Source organism: Microplitis mediator, chromosome 7, assembly GCF_029852145.1.
Source record: "Microplitis mediator isolate UGA2020A chromosome 7, iyMicMedi2.1, whole genome shotgun sequence".
In the NCBI taxonomy this organism is placed as follows: Eukaryota; Metazoa; Arthropoda; class Insecta; order Hymenoptera; family Braconidae; genus Microplitis; species Microplitis mediator.
Window position 1 is genome coordinate 20,245,882 of NC_079975.1, and position 16,562 is coordinate 20,262,443.

Genomic DNA, 16,562 nt, shown 5'->3' on the forward strand with positions numbered 1-16,562 from the left:
GAGACTCGAAAAAAAAAATAGTCGGTTTTTTTGGGCCACCCTAATATATATATATATATATATATATATATATATATATATATATATATATATATATATATATATATAGAGTTTTTTAAACATGAATTATTGCAATGAAATCATTAACATCTCGAAAAAAAAAATTATTTTAGAAGTTTTTTTTTTGCGATCTATAGAAAAGTTATGAAATTGTATATTGACGCATTGAGTGGAAGCTGCTTCCGACAACGAGTGTAATTGGTTCACGATCCGTTAGGCGAGTGTTGCCAACACACGAGTGTCGAATGCCCTTCGTACCCAATCTGTTACAATAGTTTTTGCATCGAATGATAAGAAAGAATGTCTCTGATTGGTAAAAACGGACACTACATTAAATTTGATCTTTCAATTAACCTAAAATAATATTCAATCTTATTAATATAAAATTATTTCGTCTATTATTTCCGATGCAAAAGATTGTTAAATAATAATAGTAAAAATTAAATATGGTTTAATTCATTTTTATAATAATTTCATATTATTTTTATTGTTTTAAAAATATTGAAACTCAGCAATAAATAACTAGAGTTTCAAGTCAAAGTTCATATAGTGAATTGTACATTATAATTAAATACAGTAAGATGATTTTCTATAGTCTGGGACTTTCCGTTGTCATAACTCGAGACGGCTGATGATTGGGTTTTCTGTTGGATCGTTTAATGACTAATAATTAGTATATCTATATATATGTAAAAAGTGTACGTTTGACATATTTTTCACGAACAATGTGGACATTCTTCGCGATATTTATTCTTTGAAGTGTCATTTTTAACCAATCAGAGACGCGCTTTCTCACTATGAGGTGCAAAAATAATTTTTTTTGCAGATTTGAATGATTTTTGTTAGTAGATGAATTAATTTAGAAAAATTTTTGTAATATTTTATTAAGGGTCTCCATTTTCCTATTTGTCTATTTTTAGACGTACGCAAATTTAATAAAAAATCAATTAATATAATCACAAAACTGTAGATATAACTTTTATTGTTCAAAATTTTTTCTTATTGCATAAAATATAATTAAAATTCATGAAATCTGGAAATATAAACTTTAGGATTGCTTCTGAATTTCATCATTGAAGTAATTATAAAGCTTCAAATCGTGAATTCTTAATGCAACAAATCCACCATAGCCTTCATGACCGCGATGAACGACCCCGACTCCCCCTAACGGAAATTCAGGAGCACCTTCAACATTTTGAGCATCAAAAAATGGTATTGTTGATTGTCCGCCATCTTTCCTCAAATCCGAAACACGGAATCTAACAAATTCGTTCGGATTTGAGTCAATAACATTTTTAGGTGATTTTGTTGGCAGATCTGGATTCCTTATGAATAGTTGCCGTCTGAAAATTGTAATAATTATGACCACAATTCAAATCAATGAAGTAATATTAGTAACATTAGTTTCAGAGAGTGTAAACTGGTCGATAAAAATTAATACCTCAAGAACCAATTGCTGTCATTGATCCAGTGTGTTTGATTTTTATTTATTAGTATGCCTTTATTGTAATCAAAAGGCGTGACGCGTACTCTCAGTTGAATTGATTCGGTATTTACACTCAAAGTATTGAGAAATAATCTAGAAAACCCTAATTTTACACCTGTAACGACGTAACCAGTGGGCGCAATAAAATCATTACAGTCCATTAATTTCGCTTCTCCATAATCGACGATCGGTTTAAGCTCTACTATAGAGGAGTTTTCATTTTTGATTACAAATTTCCCTGTATTATCACTCTGATAGATGTCTTCCAATTCTTTCCATGAGCCTCTATCATCTGAGCTGATAGGTTTTAGTTTCCGTTCTTTTATCTGGACATGAATTAATTTGCCTTTCTCGATAAATCTAACACCAACGACTACCCTGAATTAAAAAAGATAATTAAACGACTTAAACAATGCTCAAAGATTGATTGAGCTATGAATAAAATACTCAACATGTTATTATCGATGTCGGTGACTTGTTCTCTGAAACTAACTGCAGCGATGACATGCTTTCGTCGCGATTTTTGGGCACAGGTGCACATACAATAGTCACACCACCTAGGTGGAAAAGCATTATAAGAACTGGATAAAGTCTTCACTGGGCCACTACAGCTTGGGAAATTTCTGCCATAAGGTGCTCCACTGCGGCTTCTGAACCACTCGTAACGTCTCGAACTCGTTTTATCAGTCTAAATGTAATCAATAGTATTAGTAAGAAAGAGATTCTGGTAACGAGTGGAATTGGCGAGGCGCCATAAATAGTTATAGCATCAAATTCGAAAAGTTGAAGACTTTTTCGGTCGATGATAACGTCTGATGTAACAGAGTTCTAAAAACTCTACAAAAAGGAAAAAAACGAAAGTAATCACCGATTCACAGATTTCGTAGCTGCTGTCAAGATACTGACAGTGTTGATATTCGTCACAGTCGTTATTATTGATCGAATGTCTTATAGCGTTCAAATCACAATTATGACTACAGGAGCCAGTTGTACTTAATTCTTTTTCGGGAACTATTACTGTTTGTATCATATGTTCTAATTCGTAATATGACTTTCCGTTAGCTAGAAAAAGTTGAAATTATATTTACAAATGAATATTTATTTATCGATAAAAAAAAATGCAAATAAGAAGGAATATTCTTCATGTATTTACTATTATTACTATAGTCAGCATCACATCTGTAAATAAGAAGACTAGCATGATCTAGAAGTTCTTTCGTTAATTTAATGATTTCTGATATTTCCTTCATTGAATTGTTTCGACGAGTGCTTGATAATGGAGTTACATTCCCTATTAACACAATTCAAGTTTCAATAGCTGTTTGATATCATGTCTTTAATTCTCATAATGATGATAAACTTCTTTCGTACTTACAGTCAAAACAACGTCCATCGATAATATCGACGAAATTAAGCATTATATATTCTTTTAGATACGTGGCAATAACTTGATGATGATAATCGAATATTGCTTGATTTAATGAACTTGTTTGGCCACAAAAATTATATCGCTTTTTGTTCTATGATAAAATATAGATCATTTATTATTTTTAATAACTTCTTAACAAAAAATTTGAATAAACAGTTTATTTATTTTGAGCAAAAGTGGAAACGATGCAATAGAGGGACAAATTCTACTTTTATAATATCGGGTGTGTTAATAATTAGTTTAGACTATATCACATTCAAAGTATAGTTGAAAAGTTTTCTATTTTTGCTCATAGTCATTACACTCTACGGTTTGTTACTGATACTTACATACATTATTATCGTGAGATTATTAATAAATTTCATGTATTCATTAAGAACAATGGGCTGTTCAAACTTGAATTCAATGTTTGGTTGGATACTTTTGTTAGATGGACAGAATTCCGACATATCTCGTTCGGCAGAAAAATTGCTGCTGCCTAACTTCAATAAGGGTTCGGCGTATGAATTAATTGTTTCACTCATGTTAAATATCGTGTTCAATTCTACTGACAATTTTGGTTGTACAGAATAACCATTTTCTAGATCATGTTTCTCTAAACTAGCAACGAAACTAATTAAGTCACCAGATGAAAGAATTTTACGTGAATCATTCGACATTTTATTTAACTCAGTTAGTATAATTGTTAAGTCATTGAATATCATTTTTAAAATATTATTCTTTTCATAATCTTCCAATGTTGTATTTTCCAACCGATAATAAGACCGCGCTCTTTCATGAACATTATTAATGAATATCTGTATACTATTTATATCATAAGTATCCAATCTGTGATCCTCCGCCGTGGTATCGTGTACCAAAAAATATATTATTAACAAAAAAAAAATTTTCAAATTCATTGTTAATAACAAATTTTTTATTATCGCGACTCCAATCAAATCATCAATACCAACACAAGTGAAAACTCTATTTCTGTTTTTCCGTGAAAATTTTGAATGTCTCTTACACCTCACAAGTCTGATAACTTCAACTCACTAAATACTTAAAACTTGTTTCACATCAACTGCGCATTACTAAGATATTTTTTTTTTAAATTGACGTCAAATTGATAGAGTCACTGCGACATCTATAACAATCTAATTTATTGTCAACACTAATTCCATTTTACTTTTTTTCTGTTACGCTTTGTTATAAATCCTCTTTAAATAATGAAACATGAAGCCGAAAAATATAATTCATTTATAAATACACTATCAAAAACAAAATACATATAGCTAGTGGGGATCGAAAAATACTGATGATTCAATACAGTTAATGACTTGAATTTCTTTTCAAATCGTTTTTAATGATTGTCAACTAATAGCATTAACGATAAAGCTTCAATACTGAGATAACTCAAATGAATTCTGAATGTCTTTGTTAATCTCACATAACGAACTTTAATGAAATAAGTAATTTATTAATTAAATTTTTATCATTAAAATAATTGGATGCTATCGATCACGTAGAAGTCAACACTAATTCAATTTTTAACTTACTAATTAGTCTTATCGTTTTTAATTATTTTAAATTCGTGTCATAATTTTAACACAACTACAAAGTCAAATCAATACGACACCTAATACTTGATATCAAAAACGGAATAGCTCGAGACGATTCATCGTAATGAGAAAAAAACATCATTTTGTTGTTTTTCATTCCTTTTATTCAAAACTTCTATAAAAATATTAAAAGTACATGAATTTTTTTAGAATTTTTATATATAAGAATTCAGTTCATTAGACGATTATTAATTTTTGATAAACTATTTATACGAATACTAGACACAAAAAATAAAAAACATCAATTTTATATTTTTTTTAATTTTAACGAACTATCGACATTACAAAGAATATTCTGTTTGAGGACCAAAAATTTATATTGAAGTTGATAATCATCTTATGAATTGAATATTTATCGTCGCCGCAATTATCATACATCATTGAAGTACTGAGACAGATTCAAATCAAAAATTCTTAATGCCAACAATCCGCCGTAGCCTTTACGACCGCGATGCATAATTCCAACTCCCCCTAACGGAAATTCGGGATCACCTTCAACATCTTGAGCATCGAAGAATGGAACCGTTGATTGCCCAGCGTCTTTTGTCAAATCCGAAGCACGGAATTCAATAAACTGATTTGTCTTTGAGTCAATAACATTGCCACGTGACTTAGTCGGGTTATCTGGATCATTCAGAACCAATTGATGCCTAAAAAAAACCGGAAAAATCAGAAATCACATTAATATAAACAATCATGTAAAAACGATGGTTTGTAACGACCTTGAACTCTCTGATTCCTGAGCAATCCAGTATGTTTGATCACGATGAATCAATTCGCCAGCAATATAATCAAAAGGCGTTACCCGAATTTGCAACTGAATCCTATCCGTCTTGAATTCTGGACTATCAATCAAGTCATCAGCAAATCTAAATCTGACTCCGGTAACCCCGTAGCCGTCGGGCGCAATCACATCATCAAAATTTATCGTTTCTGGATGTCCATAATCGACTCCCAATTTCGCGGGACTCTTAGTATTATTAGCATGCAGAATATTAAATTGTCCGGTTTTCTCATCATAAGCAAAACTTTCCAATTCCTTCCACACGCTTTTATCAGAATTATTGGGCTTAAGCTTTCCTTCCTTCAACTGTATATGGATCAGGCCATCTTTCTTGATAAATCTAACGCCTACAGCTATCCTACATCAGTGATTTATTAAACATCATAAGTATTTCCCCAAATTACTAAATAAAATGCTAATACAATACTCAACAAGTTATCATCAATATTAGTGACTTGTTCTCTGAAACTGATGGCCGTGACAATTCTGCCAGAGCTTTGAGGTTTTCTAATGCAAGTGCACAAACAATAGTCACAAGAACTATGTTCGCTGGCATTGTAGTAACTGGATAGCAATTTTATTGTACCTTGACACTCTTGCGTACTGTCATCACCGAAAATGGTTCCGTTACTGTTTTTGAACCACTCGTAATGCCGTGAATCATAACCTAGTCCGGACTGAATTCATTATTCTAACGACTTGTACTGTGTCGACTTTGGGTTTTAATAATAAAATAATGATAATATACAATTGATAATTACCAATTCACATATCTCATAACTACTGTTTATGTGTTGACAATCACGATATTCTTTACATTCGCCATAATTTATTGTGTCATGAATATTGTTTAAATTACAATTATGAGTACAAGATCTAGTTGTACTCAAATTTTTTTCTTCGATTATTACCGTTTGGATCATTCTTTCTAATTCGTAATACTTGGGTGTAATTACTGTAAATATTATTAATAAATGTCTTTACTGTTAAATATTGTCATCCAATTGTTGGGACAGTTTGTCTGCCAAATGATTTAAATTATTCTGTTTCGACTGGCTCCAGACATTAAAACTCTCAGTATCGTTTTGTTTTATCCCTTGTCACGAAGTGTATAAACTACTGATGAAAATTAGTTGAGGAAAAGATTTTTGTTACTTACAATTATTGTAATTAGTTGCATCACACCTGTACATATAATGTTCACTGTCTTGCAGCAAATATTTGGTTAAATCTATTGGTTCACGTAATTTGGTTATCAAACTTGCTTTACTAGTACTTAATTCTATATTGGGCTTTTCTATTTGAAAAAAAAAAAAAAAAGATAATTTCAAAAGCTTATTGTTTTTAATAATTATATTATAGGGTGTACGATACTTCGAACTAAAGAATTATTCGTATTGAATCGAATCGATCTATTCATTTCAAACTTCGGATCGAGTAATTCGAATTATTCGTAAATATTCAAAAATTTTCCAATTATTAGTAAGTTTTCGAATCATTTGAAACTGTACGATTAATTTGTTTAGCTTCAAATGATGCGAAAATTTATGAACAATTTCAAAATTTTGAACGACTTAAAATTGTAATATTTTATCAAATTATTTAAAAATTTGATTACTAGTAATTTTATGCTATCATTGCTATGACTGGTAACAATGATCGTAATGCTTAGAACTATGATATTTAAAAAATAATTTATCCTTACGATTGAGACATCTTCTTTCCATAATGTCAATATAGTAAAGCGTTATAAATTCTTTGAGATAAGTTGCAATTATTTGAAAATAAAAATCATATATTTCTTGATTGAATGAACTTGTTTGGCCACAAAAATTATGATGTGACTCTTTCTAAAATCAAGATTTTAATTTATATCCTTACATTTGAAATTTCGATTACCTGACCGTTGATCCGAGGACAATTGATCCGCGACAATTAATCCGCGACAATTGATCCTTGCGACGATTGATCCGCCGATAAAATATACTCACACACATATAAATGTGAAAAATTACGCCCTTTTTTCACTAATTTTGTGTGCGTGTAAAATAAAAAATATACTCACACACAAATTTTTCACATTTATATGTGTGTGAGTATATTTTATTGGCGGATTAATTGTCGCAAGGATCAATTGTCCTTGGATCATCGGTCGTGTCACCGAAATTTCCTAGTCGGAATATAATTTCAATTACGCAAATTCTCCTAGACCTCGGTTATTAAAATAATTTTTTCCATAAAATAGTTTTTTACATAAAATACAGTCATTATATTTTCTTTTTATTCAAAAAGTATTTTTACGAGTACTTACATCCATTCTTTCCGCAAGATATTCAACAAAACCTTCATATTCCCTAATAATAGTATCAATCCGATATTGGAATCTAATAACTTGTGTAAAGTTTGTCACAAAGGGACAATAATTAATCGGACTATTAAAATAATTATTATTATTTAATTGAAACAATGATCTGACGACTGAATTTATTGTTTCCTTCATGTGAAATATGCTGTGCAGCTTAATTGTAAGTTTCGCTGTCAACGCATGTCCTCTCATAATTCTATAGCGATCTAATTTAGTAATGAAATCAAATAAATCCCGAGACTTAACATCGTAACGTGAATCACTTGATATTTTATTTAATTCCCCCAGTATATTTATTAAATCCTTGATAATTATTCCAATGATTCTATTTATTCCGTCGTTATCCATCGTTACATTTCGGAATTCGTAATCAGTGTACCCTTTACTGTGTATATTATTCATAAAAAATTCAATTTTGTTTAAATTGTAAATATCCGTTACATTTATTGACGTCGCGGTATTTTGAACTAAAAAATAAGTTGTCAATATTAAATAATTTTTTAATATCATTGTGATCAGATAATTATTGTGATAATGTTGGTAATAATTATTAGTAAAACCAAATTTTATGTAATTGGTTAAAATTCAAAAAATGGTGGAATCGTAAGAAAAAAAAAAACAAGAGATCAAGTTTAGCGGTCAACGGTCGAAACACTAATGATCTGTTTTTTCAGATAAGTTTCTAATAATTGTGTCACACTCGTTAAAAATTAGGCAATAATAAATACAAGTACAATTAGATGCTTATTAGCGTTTGAAATCTTGTAGAACAAAATCATATTTTAGTACTTTAATTATTCATTAATTTAAAATACTAAATACGCATCGTAAATCTAAGCGATTCAAATCGAAAAAAAAAAAAAAACATTATATAGTATATTACACACCAAGGCAGGAAAGTAAAACATTCCGACCTGTGTGCATAATTACTTACTCGAGCCCAACTTTCTTCCCTTTCAATCGGGCAGAAATTTAAACTTTCGGTGCAGGTATAACGAAAAATAATTACTATTTTCATCTTGCAATGAGGAATCATTATCATGCTTATATGTACCACTCGCTTCTTGTATAGTAATATTTATTGTTGTCAATAGTAATAGTTATCATCTAGATACTGATATTTCTTTTTCACCACACCTGCCTCGAAAGTTCAAAGTTCTGCACTGTTTAGAGGGAAAGTCGTTCTGTTCTTTTATGACAAAACAGATGATTAAAATTAGCCCATGTGCAGTTTTTCCCACAAACAGAGACAAAAATTTAAACTTTGAGGGGCAAATCTGGTGTAAAATCGTATGTACATCACGGAGGAAGGTAGAACATCTTAATCCACTTGTCTGCTACTACACGGCAATCATTCACGCGGGTTGAAATGTCTTAATTTCCTCCATTGGTGTGTAATATACTATCAAGCTAAAAAGTTTGTAAATTTTGCCATCCGAGATAGTAATGATTATCCTCTCAGATAAAAATGGTCAACATAAAAAATGAGAATCTTCAAAAAGGAAAGATGGGAAAATTTACTTCGTTAAGATGAGAGGTATTACTACTTTTTTTTAGCGTGTAGATAAATTGAATTGAGAAAAAATTATTTAATATTGGATACAAAAAAATTTATATTTTATAAAATGTACAGTAAATCTTCCATTGTCACATTTTTATCAATCGAGTTATTAAAAAGCCATTAAAGTGTTTTCGATTTTTTATTCTATTTTTACTTGGAGTGGAATTTTGTTTTAACAACTTATTTGTCAATAGTGCCTCAGGCTAGTGACTAAAAAAAAAAATTCCAGATTTCTTGGTTTCACAGAAACAATTAAATTAATTATTTTTTATGACTATGCTTAATAAAGCGATAATAATCATAACGAACTCAATTAAAAACCACAATTTGCTAGCTATTATAAGTTTTTTATCATTGATAAAAATCGTTTAAAAAATACATAACATACATATAAATTTATCAATCATAATTTTGCTTATTGAAAAAAAATTATGAAAATTTCTTTTAATTAACAGATTCATTCATTAGAATAATAATCATACATAACAATGAACATTTAAACACAATATATGTCATATATTAAATGTCATATATAAAGTTGTAAAAAAAAATTTGATGAAAATTTTCGATAGAAATTTCTATAGTTTATAGTCTACTTAAGTTTTCGAATTTTTTCAATGACAGATACGAAGTAAAAAAATTGTTAGAAAGAAAAAAAAAGTTATCATTTCCATAAAAAATTCTGAGTCCTGATAGTCAACTCTTGCATATTTAATTCAATTTTAAGGAATTAAACACGTCATATAAATTAAATGTATTTATTTTTTTTTGTTACAGGTACGTAATTAAATGACAAGTGAAATTGACTAACAATAATGAGTGAGTAAAGTTAATAAATAGATTTGATGAAATAGATTTAATAGACGATAATAAATGACAATCGATTAATGGGTAGAGATAGCAAATAACGTTTTAACTGGATTTTTTGTTAATTGCATACAGAATACTATTGCTGGTTGAAATTGTGGAACTGATAATGACGACTGAATTCAACTTCTGACTTACATAAATTTTAGTTTCAATGAATATAATTGTTTCAAAATGAATAAATTAATTGAATAAATTTTAGTTTCAAAATATATAAAGGAGAATTATTATTTAATCAAAAGATACATGGCTTAAATAGAGACCCTTCTTCAGGAGGATTATTCTTCGAAATTTGGGAGTTTGAACCAGTCTACTCCTTTGCATTCTCATTTGACAGTTTAATTATCTGATTATTTTTTTTACTCTTGGGTACATAAAAAGATGAGTTAATTTAGCGTGTAGGGAAGATTAAGGATTAATGATATGAGATTAGTATTATGCATCAATAGAAGAAAAAATACAATTTTCAATCATACTACGGAGAGGGAGTATGGTTGCTATTTATATAACGAGAAAGATCGAGATCATAGATTTTGAAAGCCAAAAATCCACCGTAACCTTCCCGGCCCCGATGAATTATTCCGATTCCTCCTAAAGGAAATTCGTGATCAGCATCGACATCTTGTGCATCGAAAAATGGAACTGTTGATTGCCCAGCGTCTTTTTTCAGATCCGAAGCACGGAATCTAATAAACTGATTGGTTTTTGAGGTAATCGTATTTTCAGGTGACTCAATTGGCACATCTGGGTCAGTTAAAACCAATTCGTCTCTGAAAATTACAGCAAAAATTAAGCAACACATTGAAAAACAGCATCTTGACAGCAAATGAATGTACAAACCTCGGAGCATTGTATTTTGGAACGATCCAGTGTGTTTGGTCATGGTTAATCAGTTTGCCACTGACGTAATCATATGGGGTTACACGAACTTGCAATTCGATAGCGCCAGCCGTTAGCTTTGGAAAATCAAGTGAATCTCCGGCAAATCTAAATCTGATCCCCGTTACAACGAAACCCTCGGGTGCAATCAAATCATCAAAATTGATTGTTTCCGGAAGTGCATAATCAATCCCTAATTGCATTTGGCTCAAAGTCTCGTCATTATTTGTAACCATAAGCATTTTATTTTTGTCATCGTAAACAATTCTTTCAGTTTCTTTCCAGACTCCCTGATCTTTATATCTGCGTGGTTTGGGTTTACCCTCTTTTATCTGTACCTGGATCATGTAATCTTTCTTTATGAATCTCACACCCACGACTACCCTGCACAGAAATAAGTCAATTACACATTGAGAATTTCAATAAAACTCGTGAATAATAAAATAAAATACTCAACAGGTTGTCACTTATTTTGGTGACTTGCTCTCTGAAACTGAATGCTGCAACGACGTTCTTTTCATCTTCCGGGCGTTTTACACAAGTACAAACGCAGTAGTCACACCAACGGAATTTGAAGAATGACAATTTGCTGTACACAGACTTTAAATTACCATCACAGTCTTTCGTACAATTGTCTCCATACAAAAGTTCCTTGTCATCCACAAACCATTCGTAACGTCTCGAATTACCTTCATCAGCCTAAAGTACAAATTGATTAACATTCATAACAATCACTACTATTGCATCAAACTCTAGATCCTTTCCAAAATTGATGATCCCCAAATTCAAATATAAAATAGTTTACCTCACAAATTTCATAACTACCCTCGATGTACTGACAATCTCGATATTCCCTACACTCTGTCGAATTAATCGTCTCTTTAATTTCATCCAAATTACAGTTATGACTACAGGATTCATCTGTACTCAAGTCTTCCTCTTTGACAAGTACTGTTTGCATCATTCTTTCCAACTCATGATAACTTTTATCTCCGTCTACAAAATTCAAGTATTCGATAATTAATTTTATCTTTAATAATAATTTGATCTTTATCTTGAATGATATGTATACTGCAGTAATTGAAATTCATCATTTTTCAATAAATACCTTCAGAAACAAATTCTTTTAGATCACATCTATACATATAATGTTTAATTTCGCTTAGTATATCTTTGGTTTTACTGATTAGAAGTTTGAATGATCCCTTTATTTCTTTAATATTTTCTGCCATCCATTCCGTCAAATTTTCTTTACAACAGAATTGAACAGTTTATTAATTAATCAATCAATTTATCAATAATAAAAATAATAATAGCAATAAAATTGAAGCTAAACAAATAATGATTACGAAAAGTTACCATTTCTACAGCTTGCGTCAATAATTTTGAGGTGATATATGATCATAAATTTCTTCAAATACGTCGTCATTACTTGACGGTAATAATCGTATACTCCTTGGCGAAATGACGTTGATCGGTGGCAAAAATTGTGATGAGTTTCATTCTTTAAATAAATAAATGCTTAAAATTAATTATTCAAATCTAGTTAATAATTAATTCTTCAATTAGCAAATCTTAATGACTACATTCAGATGTCGATTGTTATGAAAAAAAAATTTTGTCATGTCATGTACCTGAAGATCGGAACGTTTTTCACACAACGAAAATGAATATAATTCATGAAATCTGTGTCTAAAGGCGAATTTAGGGGTAGATAGGGGTGTCCTGTCATTTTCGGGTGACGTGCGAAACATTTTCGAAATCTAGATCCAGTAGATTTTTTACTTTTCATTTTTTTTCTTATTTTCGTTCCGCGAAAAACGTTCCGATCTTCAGGTACATGTCATGTCAGTATTTATGTTAGTGATTAGTAGAGCCACCGTGTTAACGACTTGATTTTTATAATTAAACAGATGATGATTTGAAATGATGATGAAAGTTATGGAAATTAATTAGTATCGTTAAATTGTTAATTAACAAGGACGGGCATACTTACATGCATTTGACGCAATATATTGTTTACTAGAAATTGATAATTTTCACCACTACTTCCATCAAATAATTGCTTATTATTATTAATGATAGATAAAAGTTCAGGTACAAATAAACAATATTTATTAATATCGTCGAAAAAGTTTTTCCGACTCATATTAAGTAGTGAGTGACTGAAAATATCGGTCATTTTCATTTTTTCTTCAATTTTGTCGGTAAAAGAACTCAAAATAGGAGTTGAATAATAACCCATTCGCAGTTTGTATTGGTCGAATTTTTTAATAAATCGAGGCAAATCGTCAGGCCAATAATAATCGTCGGTATTACTTGTTATTGTATTCAAGTCTTCAAGTGCATTTGACATATTGTCGAAAATTTTTTTCAAAATATTGTACTTTTTGTCATCACTCGATGTCATCTTTCCAAATGGATTATTAGATAGAACATTTTTATGAATACCGTCTATATATTTTTCTATTGAATTTATATCGTATATATCTTTCACTTCAATTGAAGACACGTGAGTTCGTCCAATAAAAAATATCAAAAGTATGAAATTAATATAATTATACATTGACATTTTGAATAGTTTTATTTTTGTTAATAAATTTTTAACACAAACGACTCGTGGGTTTCACAGCCGACTTATTAGACACTAATGATTTTTTTTATGGCAGCGTCTCTGTTAATATACGATCTTATTGGTGTTTATTATTAAAAGTGGCCTAGTAATTTTTATCAATTTAATGTTTATGATTATTATTATTTTTTTTTTTCACTTTAATCGTAAAGTAGTAACAGTATATAGAATTTTTAATTGAACTCGACTATAGTAGAAATTGGGTTTTTAGTGAATTGATGATTAATAAATGAGGCTAATAGAAAAGAAATTAATTATATATGAAAGATTAAATATAAGACCTGCATGTTCTTGAAACGTGTTTTTATTCAAATAATTTTTTTTTAATTATCATTATTACTGTAATTCTTATTGTTATTATTAATACTTATAATCGATAAATGACATTACGTTAACTATATCATAGGTATGTGGATATTTGTTGAAATTTTATTGATCGAAATCAGGAGCTTAAAAGTAGTTGTAATCTAGAATTATTGACTAGCTCAAGATTTGTAATTGTTATTCAAATAACTGGAAAGATCCAGATCGTAAATTCTGAAGGCCAAAAATCCACCGTAACCTTCCCGGCCACGATGAATGATTCCCACTCCTCCTAAAGGAAATTCGGGATCACCATCTACGTCTTGAGCGTCGAAAAATGGTACTGTTGATTGACCAGCGTCTTTCTTAAGATCCGAAGCGCGGAATCTAATAAACTGATTGGTTTTCGAGTTAACCATATTTTTAGGTGACTTAGTTGGCACATCTGGGTCAGTTAAAACCAATTCATCTCTGAAAATGACAGCAAAAATTAAACAACACATTGAGAAACGGCATCTTAACAGCAAATGAATGTACAAACCTCGTAGCATTGTATTTTGGAGCGATCCAGTGTGTTTGGTTATGGTTAATCAGTGTGCCACTTACATAATCAAATGGCGTTACACGAACTTGCAATTCGATCGCGCCAGTCGTTAGCTTTGGAAATTCAAGTGAATCTCCGGCAAATCTAAATCTGACCCCCGTTACAACGAAACCCTCGGGTGCAATCAAATCATCAAAATTGATTGTTTCCGGAAGTGCATAATCAATTCCTAATTGCATTTGGCTCAAAGTCTCGTCGTTATTTATAACTAGAAGCATTTTATTTTCTTGATCGTAAACAACTTTTTCGGTTTCTTTCCAGACTCCATGGTCTTTATATCTGCGTGGTTTGAGTTTACCCTCTTTTATCTGTACCTGAATCATGTAATCTTTTTTTATGAATCTCACACCCACCACTACCCTGCACAGAAATAAGTCAATTACACATTTAGAATTCTAATAAAACTCGTGAATAATAGAATAAAATACTCAACAGGTTGTCACTTATTTTGGTGACTTTCTCTCTAAAGCTGAATGCTGCAACGACGTTCTTTTTATCTTCTGGGCGTTTTACACAAGTACAAACGCAGTAGTCACACCAACGGAATTTGAAGAATGACAAATTGCTGTACACAGACGTTAAATTACCATCACACTCTTTCGTACTATTGTCGCCATACAAAGGTGCCTTTTCATCCTTAAACCATTCGTAACGCCTCGAATTACCTTTATCAGCCTAAAGTACAGAATCGATTAACAATCACAACAATTATTACTGTTGCATTAAAGCCTAGTTCCTATTCACTATCAATAATTTCCAAATTCAAATATAAGATAATTTACCTCACAAATTTTATAGGCACTCTCAATGTACTGACAATCGCGATATTCCCTACACTCTGTCGAATTAATCGTCTTTTTAATTTCATCCAAATTACAGTTATGACTACAGGATCCATCTGTACTCAAGTCTTCCTCTTTGACAATTACTGTTTGTACCATTTGTTCTAACTCGTGATACGTCTTATGTCCATCTACAAAATCCAAATATTAGAAATATATTTTCTACCCTTCAAAGTAATTTCTTAAAATTATTCTATTCACTCTGGTCATTAAACCGTATGAGATTGATTCCAATTACCTCTATTACTAAGCGATTTCGAACTACATCTAGTCATATGAAATTTGATATCCTCCAAAATAGGTACAGTTTTATCTATCGAACGCCTAATCATCGTTTTGACTCCACTAATATACTCCCCCATCCATTCTGTCGTGTTTTCTTCAAATTTGCAGAAAGTGATTTATTAATAACTCAGTCAATTGTTGTTAAAAACAGAATAAAATAATCTTTACCATTTTTACAGCTCGAATCAATAATATTAAGGTGATAAATCATCATGAAATGTTTCAAATATGATGCAATTACCTCACGATAATAATCATACATTCCTTGATGTAGTGACTTAGTTCTATGACAAATGTTTTGAAGTAATTCTTCCTTTAATGATATAAGTCATGCATGAAAAATAAATATTAAATGTTATCATCCAAAATCATGTTTTACAACTTATGAAATCTAATTTTTTATGTACCTGGAGATCGGAACGTTTGTCGCGTAACGAATAAAAATGAAATTGGAAAGTAAAATATCTACTGAATGACTAGATTTCTGAAATGTTTTGCACATAGATGCTGGTATTTCACCCGAAAATTGCAGGCCACCCCAACTACCCTTAAGCAGTCAAATCACATGATTGTTTTTCATTTTTGTTGCGCAAGAAACTTTGCGATCTTCAGGTACATAATTTTTTAAAGGTTTTGAGGGATCATCCATAATTTCGAAAATCTCAAAAAATCACTAAAGTCAAATTTATTTCTCTTTGAGTTTTTTCGCTTATGAAAAATTTTTTTAAATGAAAAGAGAATTTTCTCAATGATTTACTAAATAATTTTAATTTCAAAAACTCTGTACTCACATTCATCTGCACTTGCATATTAGCGACCAATCGAATATATTCCTCATCAATATTAAAGTGGAGCAATCGCTTA

At 30.5% G+C, this 16,562-nt stretch overlaps 3 protein-coding genes across 6 annotated transcripts in view; 1 reads left to right on the forward strand and 2 right to left on the reverse strand.

Annotated features, from left to right (window-relative positions):
* Positions 1 to 16,562, forward strand: part of LOC130672445 (A disintegrin and metalloproteinase with thrombospondin motifs 20-like) — a 197,967-nt gene that overhangs the window by 132,416 nt on the left and 48,989 nt on the right. The window lies entirely within an intron of this gene.
* LOC130672449 (uncharacterized) lies at positions 1,101 to 3,995 on the reverse strand. The gene is made up of 7 exons (XM_057477048.1): positions 3,305 to 3,995; positions 2,922 to 3,066; positions 2,700 to 2,837; positions 2,415 to 2,608; positions 1,999 to 2,234; positions 1,502 to 1,924; positions 1,101 to 1,403 (listed from the first exon to the last, which is right to left on the reverse strand). The coding sequence occupies exons 1-7, from the start codon at positions 3,872 to 3,874 to the stop codon at positions 1,109 to 1,111; spliced, it is 2,001 nt and encodes a 666-aa protein (XP_057333031.1). The 5' UTR covers positions 3,875 to 3,995; the 3' UTR covers positions 1,101 to 1,108.
* LOC130672453 (uncharacterized) lies at positions 10,409 to 11,247 on the reverse strand. Its single transcript, XM_057477053.1, has 2 exons — positions 10,994 to 11,247; positions 10,409 to 10,923 (listed from the first exon to the last, which is right to left on the reverse strand). The coding sequence occupies exons 1-2, from the start codon at positions 11,233 to 11,235 to the stop codon at positions 10,629 to 10,631; spliced, it is 537 nt and encodes a 178-aa protein (XP_057333036.1). The 5' UTR covers positions 11,236 to 11,247; the 3' UTR covers positions 10,409 to 10,628.

What these genes read in the sequence shown, in the direction of transcription:
- LOC130672453 (XM_057477053.1), bottom strand. Translation starts at nt 11,235, where the DNA reads ATGCAATTAGGGATTGATTATGCACTTCCGGAAACAATCAATTTTGAT. An exon ending in CCAAAATACAATGCTCCGAG is followed by an intron (nt 10,924 to 10,993) that starts GTTTGTACATTC and finishes TGTAATTTTCAG; the next exon opens with AGACGAATTGGTTTTAACTG.
- LOC130672449 (XM_057477048.1), bottom strand. Translation starts at nt 3,874, where the DNA reads ATGAATTTGAAAATTTTTTTTTTGTTAATAATATATTTTTTGGTACAC. An exon ending in TGCTGACTATAGTAATAATA is followed by an intron (nt 2,609 to 2,699) that starts GTAAATACATGA and finishes AACTTTTTCTAG; the next exon opens with CTAACGGAAAGTCATATTAC. An exon ending in GACAGCAATTGGTTCTTGAG is followed by an intron (nt 1,404 to 1,501) that starts GTATTAATTTTT and finishes TACAATTTTCAG; the next exon opens with ACGGCAACTATTCATAAGGA.